Source organism: Micromys minutus (genome assembly GCF_963924665.1).
Source record: "Micromys minutus genome assembly, chromosome: 24".
Lineage (NCBI taxonomy): Eukaryota > Metazoa > Chordata > Mammalia > Rodentia > Muridae > Micromys > Micromys minutus.
Genome location: NC_137959.1, coordinates 50,000,119 through 50,018,185, shown reverse-complemented (window position 1 = coordinate 50,018,185; position 18,067 = coordinate 50,000,119). Strand labels below are relative to the sequence as shown.

Sequence of the window (18,067 nt, the reverse complement as noted above, 5' to 3'; positions counted from 1 at the left end):
GGAGGGTCAGTGATGGGAGAGATGACTTGACCAGCACTGCTTAGCCACACACACCTCTTGCCTTATATTTAAACCTAAGCCTTGTGTTTAGGGTCACTGATACCCTTTTGTTCATCTTTCAGTGGTGCCACATTGAACACATCTTCTTTCTCTGCTTTTTACTGTTATGTGTGATGTCCAAAACTAACCTGTTAGGCTGCAAGGGCTTTGACCCTAACAGATCTGGTAGAAGACAGACCTTGCCAGCTACATGATTGTGGATAAGACTAAGAGAAGGGTGCAGAAGGGATTAACTCACAAAAGCATTGTTCTATCCTACAAATATCCTTATATTACTTTTATGTGAATGATGGCTGACATCCTCAGTTGGCAGCCAGCATTTGTACCATTAACTAGAAAATGTTTCAAATATCTTTATGTAATTTGAAAATGTAGGATGTCTGAAATGTAACTTCCATCTCTACCTTAATGATATTGTTTCAGTGGAAGGGCATGCTAAGAATCATAGATTAGGCTCAGTATAAGTGATTAGACTCCATGGCTTCAGATACACAGTGATGAATATTTCAGGACTGAAACCCAGTGTATCAATCGGTCTCCAGCTGAAGACTTAAAGTTGAAACACACACATTAATTTCTTGTGCAACTCTGTATTGGGTTTACTGTGGCAGGCTGACAGCTTCAGGCTCCATTACCATGAAGGTTAGATGACAGAAAGCATATGATGCTTCCTATCAGACACATATGGTGATTTGTTTGTTCCTTCAGAACTTAGTGTGAAGAACATGTCACAACAACACACTGTGCATCGGCAGCAGCAGGGACATAGCTTTGCTGCCTATCCATGCTCTGGGATGACATCATAGCCATTCCACTCTTTGAAGCTAGTGTACAGAAACTTCTGGCTTCTGATGTATTTCCCTAAATTCATAAAATTTGGATATAAAAAGGGACAAGTGGACTGGGGAGATAGTATAGTCGGTAAGGACTGAGTTTGATTCCTAGAAGCCAAGTAAAAGACACTGGAAACAGTATCATATACCTATAATCCTATCACTGGGGAGTCAGAGTCCTCAGGCTCACTGGACTTAGTTTACCCAATGAGTTCCAGGCCTGAGAGAGACCATGTTCCAAAACACAAGGTAGATAGTGTCTGAGGAATGATGGACAAAGTGTCCTTTAGCTTCCATAAGCTTGTTCATTGGCGTACCCAAGAACGCCACACATATAAGCATGCATGCATACACAGAATCACAGAAGAAAGTAAAAAGGAATAAAAAAGAAGTGAACTTATGAACTGGGGCTATGGGCAAAGTAATTGGTTGAATTTTGCCCAATATGCCCTGAAACCAGGGTTTCATTGTGCAATACTACATACATCAAACAAAATACATCACGCTTGTGATCCCAAGGGAGAAGCAGAAAGGTCGAGGCTAGCATTAGCTACCTATTGAGTTAGGACTCAGCCATAGTTGGTGCTTTCATGAGACCCTACCTCAGAAAAGAAAGTAGTCATGTATAATGTGAAAATGCTTTATAAACCACAAGTTAATTCAGGGAGGGACACAGGCAGTTTAATGTCCTCAGACAGAACACTGGTTTAGTCGGTGGTTAGTAGTTCCATCACTGACCTGCAGCCTTTACAAGATAGGGTATTATCTTCAAAGTCACATATCTGGAGGGAGGGAAGCCTGCAGTATGGCCTGAATTACTTCCTGTCTGCAAGACTGTACCACACTGGTTGTAAAGTGAGAGAATGTCCCAGCCAATGAGCTGCAATCTTCAGTCATAGGGAAGCAGCTTTCAGTGGGTAGAATTAGAAAGTCCCAGACCAAAGGCCAACGTGTTGGTGTGAGAAGGGTCACTGGAGTATGGAAAACCTGGAGTGGGTCCTCATTTTCATTACAAATCCACTTAAGGCCACCCAAGCACATTCCTGGGACCCTTTCCAACTTGGTGTGGTGTGCTCAGGAAGTACAAATAAACGTAGCCAACACTGAGTAAAACCCAGCGACCAAAGCATATCTTTTGGGTTTAAAACTTATACCACATTTTGTGAACACTAGGATATAGTAATTCTGAGATCTCTTTTTTTATTAGATTAGCAAGAGGTGACTGAGTTTTAAGAGGTTCCAAATGCATTAGAATTATTTCTAAGCATTATTTACAATAGCTAAAATTTGGGGGGGGGATTAACCCTACTATCTGTTTGCGGTGAATGTATACATTAATGTGGTTATTCACATGGAAGAACAGTATTCTCAGAATGAAGGAAATTGAGAACCACAATATTTCACTATTACATTAAGTACAGAAACTGCAAGACTGGCTTAAAGGAGGCTCCAGGGTGGTTGGAACCACAGGGGCAGGAAGTGGAGTGGTGATGTGCCAAGAAATTATGGGAAGGGAAGCTGAGAGGGATTATTGAATGTGCCCAGAGTCTCAGCTTCACTAGATGAATGATCTGAAGAGTTGAACACATATATGGATTTACATGTCACTGTCTAAATGTATGCATGCAGAGGTTCAGACCGCAAATTCTGTGCATGCTGTATCACAGTTGAAGATGTATTTGCTTTTTATCTTGGTGTTTTGAGACTAGGTCTCATTCTGTAACTCACCCTCGCCTAGTACTCAGTATGTACCCAGGCCGATTTTTTTGTTTGTTTTTGTTGTTTTAGCTTACAGAGATCCTCCATCTTCTGCCTCCTGAGTACTGGGATTACAGACACATTTATCTCAACAATGAAAAATGTAAACTGTGTGGGGAGACACAGTTCAGTGGGAGAGTACATTTCTTTGCATACTCTTTTTTCAATACCATAAACAGACAAACAAATGCTCAGGGGAGAATGTCCTTGTTCGGAAGTGATGAGGACCTGAGACTAGATCCTCCAGCACCCAAGTAAAAGCCAGACTTGCCATCTTGAATCTGTAACACTCGTGCTGGGATGGTAGACACAGTAGACCCCAGGAGCTTACGGACAAACCAACATCATAGCCAAATCTGTGCTTCCCTGTGAAGTCCGACTTCTGCTAGTGTGTGAGAAGGGGTTTGGAAGATACATTAGTGGGTAAAGTATTTGCCATGAAAGCATGAGAACCTGAGATGGATCCCCAACACCCATGCAAGAAGTTGATATAGTGGTGCACACTTGCAATCCTAGGCTTGGAAAGTAGAGACACAAAGATCACTGGGACTTACTTACTGACCTAGACCTTGCCTCAGAAAACCAAGTTGACTGGCTCTCGAGGAACCATATCCAAGGTTGACCTTTGGCTTCCACACTCATGTGTCTGGTGCTTCATGTTTGTGTGAACAGATGTGTATGCATGAATTTGTGTCACACATGCACATGCACAGGTCCACAGGCACACAGGCATACCACATGCACTAAACCAAACCACCACAAAAATCCAAGGACATGAGGATTTAACCTCTGCCTTGGGCTGGAGAAATGACTTGTAGTGAGCTAGTGGGCAGATGATGTCCCCAGACACTAGCTACTCCCTACCCCAGAGCCTTACCTTAGCCTTACGCTTGCTGTCATCCATGATTGTTTTCCAGTCAGAGCCATTGTTACTGTAGGCGATCTTGAATTTCCTCATGAACACCTTGTTTTCTCGGTGCTTCCCACCCTGAATGATGACTCCTCTTACTATCTTCTCATCTCCCAGGTCCACCTGGAGCCATTCATTGATGTATGGGTGGGGTGAGGGTGGCAGGGCCCAGCCGGTGCGACTGGTCACCAGGCGGATGTTTTCTGGCATCCAGTTCCTGTCTCCTTGGTTAGATGCTGTAATCTGGGAGTCTGAAATCAGTCCAGACACCATGCCCAACATTCCAGAGCAAGGGTAATCTAGATGTTGGGAGAAACAGATGGGCTAAGGTTATTTTCTCAGAGATGCAATGTGCTTAGAAAACATAAACTTGTATCCATTTATATGAAATATCCAGTCTCTGTACATTTACAGTAGCAGAGTCTTCTCTTCTGCAGGTCTCTACTTTTATCCTGTTCTTAGACTCCTACTCCCATAAAGAAATCTTCAGAGAATCACTGCCACCCTTCCCCTGATGCTTTTTAGCTCTCCTAAGTTTAATGTCAAGCTAAGGTTCCAGTCTTTTTTGTTCCTAGCAGTTACTCCCATTTCAAGAAGTGTTGCCTACAAGGAATTTGTGGTTCATGGTGGAACATGTGGATGGAGATACTTAAGGAGATAAACCCCCAAACAAGAAATGTTGAAGCAAAGTGAAGTTGGTAAGGTGGTGACAAAGGAAGAGACTGACTCAGCACAGAAAAAGAAAGAGGTGGCTCAGGGAGCTGAGTGTCCACCTTACCTTTGCCATCAACTGTCCTCAAGACCTATAGTTTTCTGTTTTTTTAGTTTAAAGATAGGGTTTAATGTAGTCTTAAACTTTTTAAGTAGCTGAGGTTAAGGATAACTTTAAACTTCTGAGTCTCCTACCTTTATCATTGTGCTGGGATTACAAATATGTGCTACTATGTCCAATGAATATGATCAAATTGATGGCAAACACCAGAGCTTGGTGCATGGTAGACAAGCATGCTAACTGAGCTACATTATCAGCTCCATGTTTGAGACAGAGTCTCTGGCTGGTTTGGAATGTACATCATATCACCTGCACCTGACCTTTGAGTACTGTGATTGAAACCAGCCTGTACAAGTATAGAAGCCCAGACAATCTCTGCTGTTAGTCCACAGTGCCACTTTAATTCTGTGATTAAAATGTACCTCTGTGCTAGCTCTCTATTATTTCAAGAAAAAGTTTCTATTTAGGTTTAAAAATCACATTTTGGGTGCTGGGAAGTTAGCTCAGTTGGATCTTCAGAATCCATTTTAAAAGCCGGGCATGGTAGTTGACACTTATAATTCAGCACTGGGGAGACAGAAATAAGCAGTTCCTTGGGCTCATTGGCAGCCAGCCTAGATGAGTTGGTGAGCTCCCAATCCCAATGAGAGATTGTCTCAAAACAAATAAACAAATGTGGGTGCACTTGTGGAATGACAATCGACATTGTCCAGGGGTCTTCACACATCTGTATGTGCACCTGCAATGTGTGTGTCTCCCATGAATTTAAACACCTGTATCTCATTTTGGATTCATATCAGATAATATATCCTGGTTAACCAATTCTTCCTTATGTCCTGTAGATAGATTTCCTATTATTGCCTTTGGTCAACATGTTCAGAATTCCTCTCTCCAAATTTTAGAGGCACAGCCTGTGCAAATGTCAAGATGCAGGTCAAGAGTCATAGAAACTTCTGCCGACTTGGGATGATTCCCCTCTTGGGAATGTGATAGCCCAGGCAGGAAATGGCTCCCAGCTGGAACAGAGATGTACTGTGGATGGGATTATGAGTCTTGTAATCACAGATAGACTATAAGATCCCCAAGAGCAATGGAGTACAACAGACCTCTTCACATCTTCTGTAGCAACAGGAGAGTATCCACCATTGATTGATTGATTGGTTGGCTGCTTAATAAATAACTGACCCCAGCTACTTTTTTTTTTCAAAACTATATAGTTCAATTAGGGACATACAAGAGTGACAATCTAATTTTCTTTGAAACAATTCCATTCTGCATAATGTCATAAATAGGAATGTAAAAATTATGACCACCCTAAGTGATTAAAGTACAGCCCTATTGACCTGAAGTATGGGTCAGTTAACACCTCTCTTCATGAGCTGTACAATTGTGATGCTGTCCCTTCCACACCCAGAGCTTGCAAACATCCCAGCTCCTCACTTGCATATTCATTCATACCAGAAAGATGAAGCACTTTCTTGCTGGGTGGGGGTAGGCTTTGTCCCATTCTTTCTCTTCTCTAGATCCGCCTATCATCTTGCTCTTTCCACCATATAATTTGTGGAAAACATTTACTCATCTTCAAATAATATTCAGCTTAGTCAATATTGCCAGTCTGTAATTAAACACACTTTTCTTTTTCTGGTATGCCTTATGATACTTGATCTGTATTTTTTTTTCTGGTAGTGGCAATCTCATTAATTCTTTTTGATAACTGCCTTTTGCTAGTTCAAGTTTTATGTTTTTTTCTCTCTCTCCCTTGGTCCCTTCCCCCTTCCTTTCTTCTTTCCTTCCTGTTTTTTTTTTTTTTTTTTTTTTTTTTTAATAAGATCTCATGTTCCAGGCTTGTCCTCAATTCACTTGTGAGAATGACCTTGAACTGCTGACCCTTCTGCTGCCTATATATTGGGGTTTCAAGTGTGCACTGCCATGTGGTCTCTGCAGTGTTGAGTGCAGAACTCAGGGATTCCTATGTGCTGGGCAAGCATACTAACAACCAAGCTATTTGCCAAGCCAGATCTTAATTTTATTGAAGGTATAAACAAATCCTATTTTCTGTTTTCTGAGACTTTCTGAGCTTGTTTTTGCACACTGTCACCCTCAACAAATATTTGCTGAATGAATCAATGTATTACAACAGTAAAAAGCAGCTGTCGTTTCTCAGGATGCCTTCCTGTAATTCAGCCTAGCTATTTGCTCTGGGCAGGAATCTGGAAACCAAGAATAAACTCAATGAGAAATTATTTTTAAAGATTTAAATGAAACCATTTGCTGAAGGACTATGAAACTTTTATGTTAAAAACAGAAGTCCCATTTATTGACTACAGTGGTCACACCTGCCTGACTTCCAATCGGCTTCTTTACAAAGGTGATGCTCAGCTGGCAAAGGGAGCCAGATGTTACCATCTGAGAAACACACAGCTAACTTGGATGCTACAAGAACAGAGACTGCACCAGATGGATGTCCTTTCTCTTACGTAGAGATTCTGGGCTGTTTCTTTGTCCAGACATAATGAAAGTTAGTCCACACTCAGTCAGAAGTCAGAGTGTTGAGCCAGTCCCCAATATTTCTCTGTGAATGCCTCTTCTGAAAAACAGTAAAGGGAACCTTGATTGCCTTTGACTAGATTCATACAAGATTCATACTGTGCATTTGTGGGCATGTGTCTGAGGAACAAAGGACATCATCTTGTACTTTCCATGATGTTTTTTTTTGAGACAAGGCCTCTTTCTAGCCTGTGGGTCACCAGTTAGGTTATACTGGCTGGCCATCAAGCCCCAGAGAGCCTCCTGTCTTCTCCACCCTAGCTCTGAATTACAAGTATAGGCTACTATGCAGGCCTTTTTATGTGAGCTCTGAGGTTTGAACTCAGGTCCCATGCTTGTAAGACAAATTCTATACTGATTGTGCTATTTCCTCAATTTAGCCCATAATTCTCTTTTAATAATGATGAGGAAAAGAATTATATTAACAATTAATTCAAGGTTCGAATAAGATGCTAGTTTCCTTGGCAGGCAGGTTTAAATGCACTTTTGCTCGTGCTGTTAAATTTAACAAGTGAATAAACAACAGAAAAAAAAAATAGGATATCCAACTAGATTGAAATTTCAGAGAAACAATGACTAATTCTTAGTGTATCCAAAATACTTCATTGGGAAATAGGTTCACTAACAATTATAATTTTTAAGCTACATCAAGCTTAACTGGAGATTGTGTTTGGCAACACTTTTTTTTAAAACCTTAAAATCAATCCTGGATGAAAGAGACAAGTGGATGATGTTATGGTGTGGCTATTACTAGTGGTATTAATTTACCATAAGATCTTTGTCTTGACCTTAGAAGAAAAACTGAACACATTTAGTTAATAAGTTTCCAGAGTGAGAAAGTGACAGATAAGAATGACAGTAGTTCCCAATGGGCATCACCTGGCATCCCCTGAGGGCTTGGGGAGTTCCTAAGGGTGCTCTGGTGTCTGGGAAGGTTACCCTCATCTTTGATTGACAGGAGCATATGACTATGAGAGAAGAGAGCACCACTGAGCAGATCACAGGCTGAGGTCTCACAACCAATGCCCTCCAATGTCATCTTCCCAATTCCCCACCCCCTTTGCCAAATGATATAGCTGCTTTAGAGAAACAAAGAAAACATTCCTTCCTCAATCACCTGTAAATCAGGGTATTTTGCCTGAGTATGTGTGTCTTTCCATGAAACACTCCATCATATTCTCTGGATCTCCAAGAGATGGCTTTATTTCAAAAGAATTCCTGAATGTGAAACCTAAATTCAAACTCAAAACTCTAGAGATTTTGGAAGTCAAGTAAATGATGCATTATGTCCTAAGTTTGTTAGTTTGCTAGTTTCTTTAAATGTTTAGATTGAGTTAGGATTTGCCTCCTCATAAAGAGAGGCTGAAAGTTCAAGGTTGCTTGTTTGTATAAGAAGTGGCACTTCTTCATTCAGAAATAACCACTGAATACTATGGTGCCACTGACCTACAGGGTGGAGAAAGCATGGTGACTAGGCTCTGCTGTCCTGCATTGTCTAGGCCAATAGGACACTGATGACCTACTCTTTTATTAGCCTGCACACACACACACACACACACACACACACACACACACATATACACAGACACCACTACACTACACATACATACACACACACACACACACACACACATATATACACAGACACTATACTGCACACATACACACACACACACACACACACACACACACACACACACACACACACACACAAACACAGGCTTTACCTGGGACTTATCATGCATTCTGTTTAGAGAGTAGTGTCCTTGCCTTATTATATAGGGGCATTTTGTGAGCACTTTAATTATGTTATAAATATTCTTTCATTTAATCCTTATCACAGCTCATCAAGGTATCTTGCAGACCAGAAACTGTACATCTGAAATGCAAAGGGTCTTGCCTGCAGCCAGGCACTCACTGGACAGTCATGAGCCAGGCATGACCCTTCTTGTTGTGTAACCATCATGGTCACATTTTGCCCTATTAAAAAAACCTGCCAAGGTCAGTTTCTGGGAAATGACAGCCATTTCACTGGAGAGAAAACAAAACAAAACCCAACTGTGTACTTAAAATAACAAAACAAGTTGTGTTTAAAAATAATAGGACAAACTATTTTAAATATTGTTTAAGTAAACAAGCCATTTTACTTTTTCTTTTAAATCTAATAAATTCTTTTCTTTCTTTCTTTCTTTCTTTTTTTTCTTTTTTCTTTTCTTTTCTTTTCTTTTCTTTCTTTCTTTATTTTATTTTATTTTTTTTGGTTCAAATTCCTAGAATTGTCTCTTGGGATGTCCTTATGAAAATAAAAAGAATGATTTGAATCCAAACAAATATTTTATTTAACCAAACAGACACAATATAAATCTTAAGAGACTGAACAGTCAGAGTTCAGAGTTCAGATTAATTTAAAGTCTTTATGATGCTTGCTTCTAAATAAAACTCCAGTGCAGTGACATGGGAGCAGGTTAGAGAGATGAACCAGAAATTCCCACCCAGGCCTCATGTGGCTTTGTTCCTAAGGATTTATGTGTAAATTAAGAATGCTGTCAAGTTCCCTAGAACTTTCTTCTATTTAACTACAATCAACAATAAAAACAAGGTTACATCTGACTTTTCCAGTGCCTGACCCTCCTCCAAATGCCCGTCTACCCCAATTCCTGTCTCCAAGATCTTGAACTTTCTAAGCCTCAGATTGTCACACACTGGACAGGTCTGTGCCACCATGTAAACAAAACTCGGTTCTGATGTCAGATCAGGAATGTTTTACTCTCCAATATGGACTTTTCTGCAGATTTCTTTTTCATGTGCTTCTCAAAACAGCATCTCCACTCTGACGGGAAAGTCCCAGGGTGATGCTTTCCCTTCAAAGTTCAGTTTTGTTTTTTGTTTTTTAAAGAAATAATCAAATTCAGCAGAGAAACCATAGAATGAATTGAGAAATTAAATGTTCTAAATATGAACAGAGACAGAATACAGTGGTTCACTGAAGATTGGAAGTTGTTTTAATTTTAATTACCTTCTTAATGAATCAATTACAGATTCTCTGTTTTGATCTTAAAAAAATTTATTTGTATTTTATGTGTTTGCATGTTTGCACATGTATTGCACCTCATGTATGCAGTGCCAAGAGATGCAGAAAGAAGACATGGGATGCCCTGGAACTGGAGTTACAGACAGTTCTGAGCTATCATTTGGGTCCTCTGGAAGAGAAGTAGCTACCCTTGCCCAGTGGCCCATTTCTCCAACTCCAATGGTTTTTAATTTTTAAGATATAAAGATTACATGTGTGCTGCTGTTGCTTTCAAATGAAAGCTCTGTAACACATATACTTACACAGAAAAGGGTTGGAACATGGCTGCTGTTACATGAGAATGTCGGACAACCTCACTGTTAATCAGAACCACTACAGTGACCCTGGAGTCCTTGGGCCTAGGGCCAGCTTCACAGTCAGGCACACCTTGATTTCCAGCCACCTAATCTTACCCTTTCCTAGACATTTAACAAGAGCTAAGTGTGTCTCATCATTTCACCCCTCAAATAGGAATAGGTTTTTGTTCCATCTAACAGGGTCTTCTCAAGTACTGTTGGAAGAACAAACTGGAAATGTTCACAAGTTAACTTTCATTTTTAGAATACCCAGTTAAGAAGTGGTGATGCAGTTTTCTACCATGGTAGAGAGCCTGCCTACTATGTGCAACGCCCAGGTTCAATCCCCAGAAGAAATACATACAGAGTCATCAAAAATAGGGGGAAAATCCATGACAAAGTTGCCAGGATACTAGTGAAAGTGGCCCTTGTTTGAGGTCAAAGCTCCTTAAGTGTAGCTGCCTCTGGACTTCAAAACTACAAAGAGAAAAGCCAGTGTGGAGCCTTCCCCAGAGCTGCTGTTTATTAGGACCCAATACTAGTGATCAGCATGTTGCCAACCCAGGAAGCAGAGGCCAATGCCTTATCAGAGACTATTCAGTAGAAAGGGGATACTGACAGAAATCCTGTCCTTTAACACTAAATGTTCACTCCTACCTCTCCACCTGCCATAAGGAGTAGCCTATATGGGCTAAGAACCATGCCTGTTAGCCAGGAGAGGAAGACCAGGCCTGGAAAACTCAAGTAAATTACCTGGCATATGGCTAATGCACTAAGGTAGAACTTGAATCTAGAAATGTCTACACCCAGCATACATGCCCTATGGCTGAGTGTGAAATGTTCCCCACTTCATCTCTAGCTTCTGGGACTTCTGGAGAAAGTCAATGGACAAAGTGAGTCACTGAGGGCAGACCTTGACTTCTTGTTTCTTTTCTGCTTACTAACTTAGATATAAAGTAACCAGTTGCCTCCTACTACTGCTACCATGCCTCCCAGCTGTGGTGAACTGGGTCCACAACAACTGCAAGACAAAATAAACCTTTAAGTTTCTTCTTAGGTATTTTGTCACACTAATGAGAAAAGTAACTGATAAAGACCTTAACTACCAAATAAATATGAGCAGGTTGCCTTCATATTTGAACATATGAAAAAATTTTCCTTGAATGAAAAAGTCTACATCAGTTCAAGGGGCAACTTACATGCTAGCTCTTACCTGTTATCTTGCAGCCATAAACTTCAAATCTCATAGATATACCAGTTTCCCAGGATGCAGGTTTGATTCGGACAAATCGAGTTATCAGTGGTTTGGGGAAAACTCCAAAGACAACATCTGTGGGATTGGTGTTTCCCTGAAAGATCTAGATGGGAGAGAGGGTGTTAACAAACTGTATTAGAAACAAATCCCAGAAGCTGTCCACAATGCTTGTAGAAATTGTTTACAGTTCTAGCATTTTCTACCAAGGTTGTTGTACCATTTAGCAACCTGCCATGTAATTTTCACAAATAACTATAATCAAAGAGAACTCTGTCCAGTGGAGAATACCACCCCAATCATGTATTCTTGAGTGGCTACAGCTTCTAAGAGCACTGTCACCAGGATGACATTTATTAAAGGACACATGCTGTCATCTTCAAAAATGAGTAGTTGTTAACTTTACCTGAAGAGCCACAGCCGCACACATTGCCCAGGAGCCCTCTACATCACCCTTCCCAGCAGCTCCCTGAAGGAATGCCTTTTGAGTTCTGGGTTAGGTCTAGAATTTTTAAATTCTAGCTCATGCTCTCAGATGCAACCCTAAGCCAAAATACCATCCTCCTTTTTTCATTCCTTCTTCATTTTGTAGACATTGTTGCTTGCATCCCTGGCCAACCTTGAGTGCACTAGGTAAGTGAAGATGATGCTAAACCCCTCAGTTTTTTGCTTCTACCTCTCAAGAGCTGGGCCTTCAGGGATGTACCATGTGAATGGTTTATGTGGTAATTGGGATGGACACCAGGGCTTTGTGCATATGAGGCAAGCACTCTGTCCACTGAGCCACATCCTCAGCTTCTTGTCCTCGTTGCTTGCCAAGCCTCTTGGCAAATGTTCTTAGTCATGCATCCGTGGTTTTAGTACTGAGAAGTTATTGGTAAAATTGTGCTTCAGTAGTCAGAGGCAAACTAAAGAATAAATGACTTTTAACTCAAAATTCCTAGTCTTCTGCTTTTAGGAACAAATGGGTACTTTAATTCTAAGAACAATGAAGCATATGACCACAAAGGCAAGGAGGATCTGGTATAAAGCAGGTGCCTGTGAATATCCTTTGGGACCATGTAGAATGTGGTGGTATTGTTTACAGGATCTTTGTATGCCATCATGGAACATTCTGGCAAAAATCTTCCTTAGATAAGAGAGGAGGCTTCTGTTTTCTAGATTTGTGGGTCAGCTATTTGTCATCTAGATAGGATGGCAGCAGTATTTAAATCAGGTAGTTTTGGTGTATGTTTTAAATCCCATCATTCAGGAGGCAGAGGGAGGTAGATCTCCATGAGTTCAAGGCCAACCTGATCTCCACAGAAAGCTCCAGGATAACCCAAGCCACACAGAGGGACCCGGTTTTAAGACCCTTTCTTATCCAAATAAAGTAATAAAACAGCAGTTCCCTGTGGTACTGGGTGTTTCAAGCACTGTGATCTCTGGGGTGTTATTACCAGAGTCTTTTGTGCAGGGCATGAAGATGCTCCCCATCTTCCAGTATTCATCATGCACTTTCCTGAACCTTGCTCTTCCCCCCATAGGAAGGACACACCAATGTCACCAGACTGCTGCTGCTGCTTTTGACCCTTTTTGAGCATGCAGGACCCTGTGCTCTACTTTGCAGTAAACGCCAAAAAAAAAAAAAAAAAAAAAAAAAACCCTCTGTTTCGCTTCTACCTCAGCATCTCCTCCTGGGAAACAATCTGCATGGGTGCATTTTCATGTGGAAAAATAATGAGAAGCTTCCAGAAGTAGTAGCACTTCAAATACTGTTGTTATTATAGGCCTCAGTTAGTTTACCTAGGGAGTGCAGTTGGCTGAAGAGCCTGCCAGGCCAGGATGGGGAGAGGTGCGGGTGAGTGTACCCACTTTGCTAATGCTAAGAATTTCCTGAAGATTGCTGAGAAGCAAGCAAGTTAATATTCTGTCCTAAGGATGAAGACTGTTGGATTAAAGGCTAGGATTAAAGGTTGACATTGCCACAGTCCAGCTAATAAAATCAGGAAGGATGGTGAGATCTATGGCAGGGCAAAATGAGGAGAGCTGCAGGAACAGATGTCAGCTGGATGCTCTGGTTTCATTTAGGTTTGGTGAAGATCTCCACACACCAAGGCTCATCTCTGCTGCATGTTCCTTTATCATCTCAGCTCGGGAGGCTTGTGTGTGCAGAGCTGCCATTGCTCTAAAGCACCAAGTCATGAAACCCTGGAGCATTACTGTGTCCCTTCCCTAGGGCCAGCTGTGAAGGGTTTTCTTTCCCAGGTAGAGATGGGGTCCCATGTTGTCCATCTTCATAGCCCTTGTACTGTCCACAGAATCTTCCATGGAAGATGTCCCCCTACACTTGCCTCTATTTTGCCTGTTCTCCACGAGAAAGGAATTTTGCTACCAATCAAGGGAGTCCTTATCTGTATTTTACTTCATACTGCAGAGCCTTTCCTTATCTCTAGTCAAGACTGTGAGTAAGCTGAGGCCATGTGAACTGCACTGGCCTTCCTGCAGAGAGAAAGAGAGAGAGAGAGAGAGAGAGAGAGAGAGAGAGAGAGAGAGAGAGAGAGAGAAAAGGAAGAAGAGGAGGAGGAGGAGAAGAGAAGAGAAGAGGAGAAAAGAGAGAGACTACTCCCTGCTTAAAAATATCTATCTATCATCTATCTATCTATCTATCATGTATCTATCTATTTATGTATTTTATGTATATATTTATTATATATAGGTATATGCCATAGTACACATTGATTGTTCTACTTCCACCATTTGGGTCTTGGGAATGGAATCGGGGTTGTCAGATTTATTGATGAGCACCTCTACCTACCAAGCCATCTCACTGATATGTTTATATATATTTAAAATATGGGTTCTGAATATGGAACTCAGGTCCTCAGGCTTGTGTTGTTAGAAATTTATTGGCTGAGTATCTCTCCAGCCCCTCAAGCATTTGGTTTTTGGGTAACATCAAATAAGAATTCTCAAAGATCTTTTGATTGATAAATTAGAGCAATTATAACTAACTTCAAACAAGTGGGGCAGGCTGAGGGAGAGAGATGCCTCAGTTCCAAAACAACAGAGGGCAGGACAAATGTACTGAGGCTGGGTTCAGCTGCCCCACTTGGTGAAGCTCCAATTGAGTAAGTAGGATACTACTATCTGTGTGATCTTAAAGACCATGGCAAACTGCCCACAGTTCTGTTCTTACAGAGACAGCCAATTGTAAATGAGTTTGTAACCACTGGGGGTAGATGAAAAGGCTCTAGCCCATCACAGAAAGGAAAAGAGAAAAAAATGTAGGAATGAATGAAGAAACACAGTGAGAACCCAAATAAATGAAGCCAAACAATCATCAGGAACTTCTGAGGTTGTGCATTGTCTATCCTTGGCTGATTCGTGAGTCTGTTGTTTAATTCAGCTTATGCTGTCTTAGTAACATCTGTGTAACTTCCTCTTGGCCTTCAGATCTGGGAACATGAGACTCTGGTCAGATTAAAACCCCTAATTGCACTTTTTGTTTTAAATCAAATCAAAAAGTAAACCAGGCCTGACAGAAAAATCCCCATATAAACAAATAAAAATTGATCATGCATGTGAAGCCTTTAGTGTGTGTGTGGGGGGGGGGGGGGGAAGCCAACTCACAATAGCTTTATTTCCCTCTTTCAGGGTGATCCAGTCCTCTCCGTTGGAGCTGATGTCTATTCTGTAAGTCTTGACATAATATTTCTTCTTGGTTTCCTTGGAAATGGCACCCTGTGTTCCCACAGCAGTAACGAATCGCAGGAGGCCCAAGTCCACCTGCAAGAAAATGACACGGGTTCAGTCAGCTGCCCCATCAAGCACAGCTGTGACCTAAGCAGCTTTGCCTGCAGGCTTTGTACTGAGGTTTTATCCATTAGAACTAGCAGGGCCCAATGTGATGTCAATGGCCCCTATCTTCCCAGCTACCCTCTAAAGGAAGGCAAAGGCTGTCAGCCTGCCTTCTAGGTACTTATGCCAGATTAGGTCAGTGCTCCCACCACCAGCTTGGGTCAGAGAAACTTCTTCCTGCAGTGGGTAACAATCCCTAAAGAGACTCAGAACTGGTCAAAGTTCGGAGAATAATAGAGTGCTCAGCCCTGAACAGGGCATCTGCACCATCACTTCTAAGGCTCGGGGAACATTACAGAAGTGGGTATTGAAATAGTAAGAGCTGGAGGAAGGGGTGGAGTTTTGTGCAATGCTGTCTTCCAGGCATGACAGGACTTTACAGCCACTGAGTTTACCTGGGTAAGACATGCACAAGATGGGTCTGTTCACATTCCTCCCCCTGAGAATCTATCAGTGAAGGAGTGAGAGATATTTTCTTAGTGGTGTAGCCATTAGCAAATTGCCCAAATTCCAGTAAGCAACCCTGAATAAAAATCATTGATATACCCACACCCACACATACATACAAATAGAGAAAGAGAGAGAGAGAGAGAGAGAGAGAGAGAGAGAGAGAGAGAGAGAGAGAGAGAGAGACAGACAGACAGACAGACAGAGACTGAGAGACAGAGACAGACAGACAGACAGATATGTAGATAGTCAGTTAGTCAGTCAGACAGACAGGCAGACAAAGTAAGGGAACTAGGTTATGAGAAAGGAGAATGTTCTCACCACTGCAGCCAAGATTACCTGATGTATAGTACAGAGGAGAAAGTTGAATTCATGTCAGTATATCTTCAAAGACATTTAACATACTTTCCAAAGTATATCATATATATAATTTTACAGATGAAGAATCAAGACAGACACAACAGACACACACATTGGCTACTGGAGAGGCTTAAACTAGGCCTCCCTTCTGATCCAGTTAATCCTGTCTCCCAACTCTTTGCAGAATCCCATCTTCTTCCAGTGAGATGTTGCCAGAAAGGGCACTGATGTGAGTCCCTAGGAGTGCAGTGGTTCTGAGAACAGACACAGGTAGAGTTTAGGATGGTTTTGCAAGGAGAAAAATGCAGGAAGGTTTACCCCATCTGAAGCTCCTTCTTTTTTTTTTGTGTTGTTTTGTATTGTTTGTTTGTTTTTGTTCATGGCCTTGCTGTAAGCAGCTATGTTGAGAACCATTTGTGTCTCCAGGCATGATGGGGAGGAAAGACATCATAAAGCGAAGCTTGTAAACTCCTTTTGGTCAGTTTCCAGTGAGGCTTCCGAACAAGAGAGCCTTACTTTGTGTCTTGCTCATTAATCTCATACCCTGGAGGGTAGTAGGTACTTCCAGGTAGTGATAAATTCTGCTCTGGGTTCCCACAGTGATTAGCTAGGTGTCATAGCAACCAGACAGCTGGTCATGAACTGGAATCCCCAAACACTCCCCTTTTTGTTTGCATATGTAGTGTGTGTGCTTATTTGTGTATATTCAGGTACATTTTGTGTCTGTCTCTGCAAGGATAAGCCAGCGTTATCACATGCAGCCTTTTCACATGGATTCTGGGAACTGAACTCAGGTCTTCAAGCTTGCACAGCAAGTACTATGCTGATTGAGCAATGCTCCCAGTTTAGGAAGACCTTTCCTGCTTCTGTTCATATTCCTCCAGATATTGTCAGTATAATAAAACTTTTCTCATTGTCATCATTAAAAATTACATATAATGCAAAAATAAAACTCATGCTTAGTCTCCATGTGTTGAGCATTTTCACATCCCTTTTCTTAGATATTTCCTGGAAAGCTGTCTCTTTCTATTTGTTGTATGGCCTGGATTTTACAAAGGAATAAAGAAAAGAAAAGAAATGTCTTTTTATAAAGAATACACAAACATAGTGTCTTTTAAGGACTCAAGAGAGGAATTACCCAATATACCTGGTTTCATTGACCAGACATTTCAACAGAACAGAGGAACATAGGTTTCTTCAAAAAAGAAAGAAACCAAACAAACAAACAAAACAAAAAAGTTGGAGCAAATCCCCATCCCTACTCAGCTTTAGAATCCTTTGTCTTGACAGCCCAATTTTCAGAAAAAGCTCTTTCAATTAACCCTGCAGTGGCTGTGTGCTCAGAGCTACTACAGATTGTAGCTTTGGTGGTCTCCCTGGAAGAATTCCTCCTCTGGTCTCTCAGGAGTTGCATTTTCCTGATGGCCCTGGGAGGACTTAAAACACAGAGGAAAAGCAGTACTCTGAAGGGGGGGGGGTGGTGAAAGTTCCACAGCCCTACAACAAGGCTTCCCCTGGGAAGGTCTTACTCACAGTGTGACTAAATTTCCCTGTTCTAAAGCTTAAAGTTGATGCTCTGTAAGCTTTCACCAGATAAGAAAAAAATAGAGTAACAACAACAGTCTCTAGTCAGTCAGTCAGTCAGTCAGTCAGTCAGTCAGTCAGTCTGTCTGTCTGTCTGTCTCTGGTTATAAGGAGGATATTACTATCCATGGCTGGTCTGTAACTTGCTGTGCAGAATTTGAGCTCACAGAGATCGACTTCCTTCTGCTTCTCAGCTTGACTGCAACTTGCTATTTAGTCAAAGTTGACCCTGGACCCTGCCTCCACTTAACTATGCTGGGCTTATAGGTGTATAACACCCTATGAGTGTTACAGATGGAATATAGAGCTTTGAGCACACAAAACAAACATTCTACAAG

The 18,067-nt window shown here is 41.4% G+C and overlaps 1 protein-coding gene across 2 annotated transcripts in view; it reads right to left on the bottom strand.

Moving 5' to 3' along the window:
- Nucleotides 1-18,067, bottom strand: part of NRP1 (neuropilin 1) — a 144,882-nt gene that overhangs the window by 32,276 nt on the left and 94,539 nt on the right. For both annotated transcript variants that reach the window (XM_080937264.1, XM_080937265.1), the window contains exons 7-9: nt 15,111-15,266; nt 11,460-11,604; nt 3,529-3,860 (exon numbers count right to left, since the gene is read on the bottom strand). In XM_080937264.1, coding sequence (XP_080793390.1) covers nt 3,529-3,860; nt 11,460-11,604; nt 15,111-15,266 — 633 coding nt within the window. The remainder of the gene's footprint in view (nt 1-3,528; nt 3,861-11,459; nt 11,605-15,110; nt 15,267-18,067) is intronic.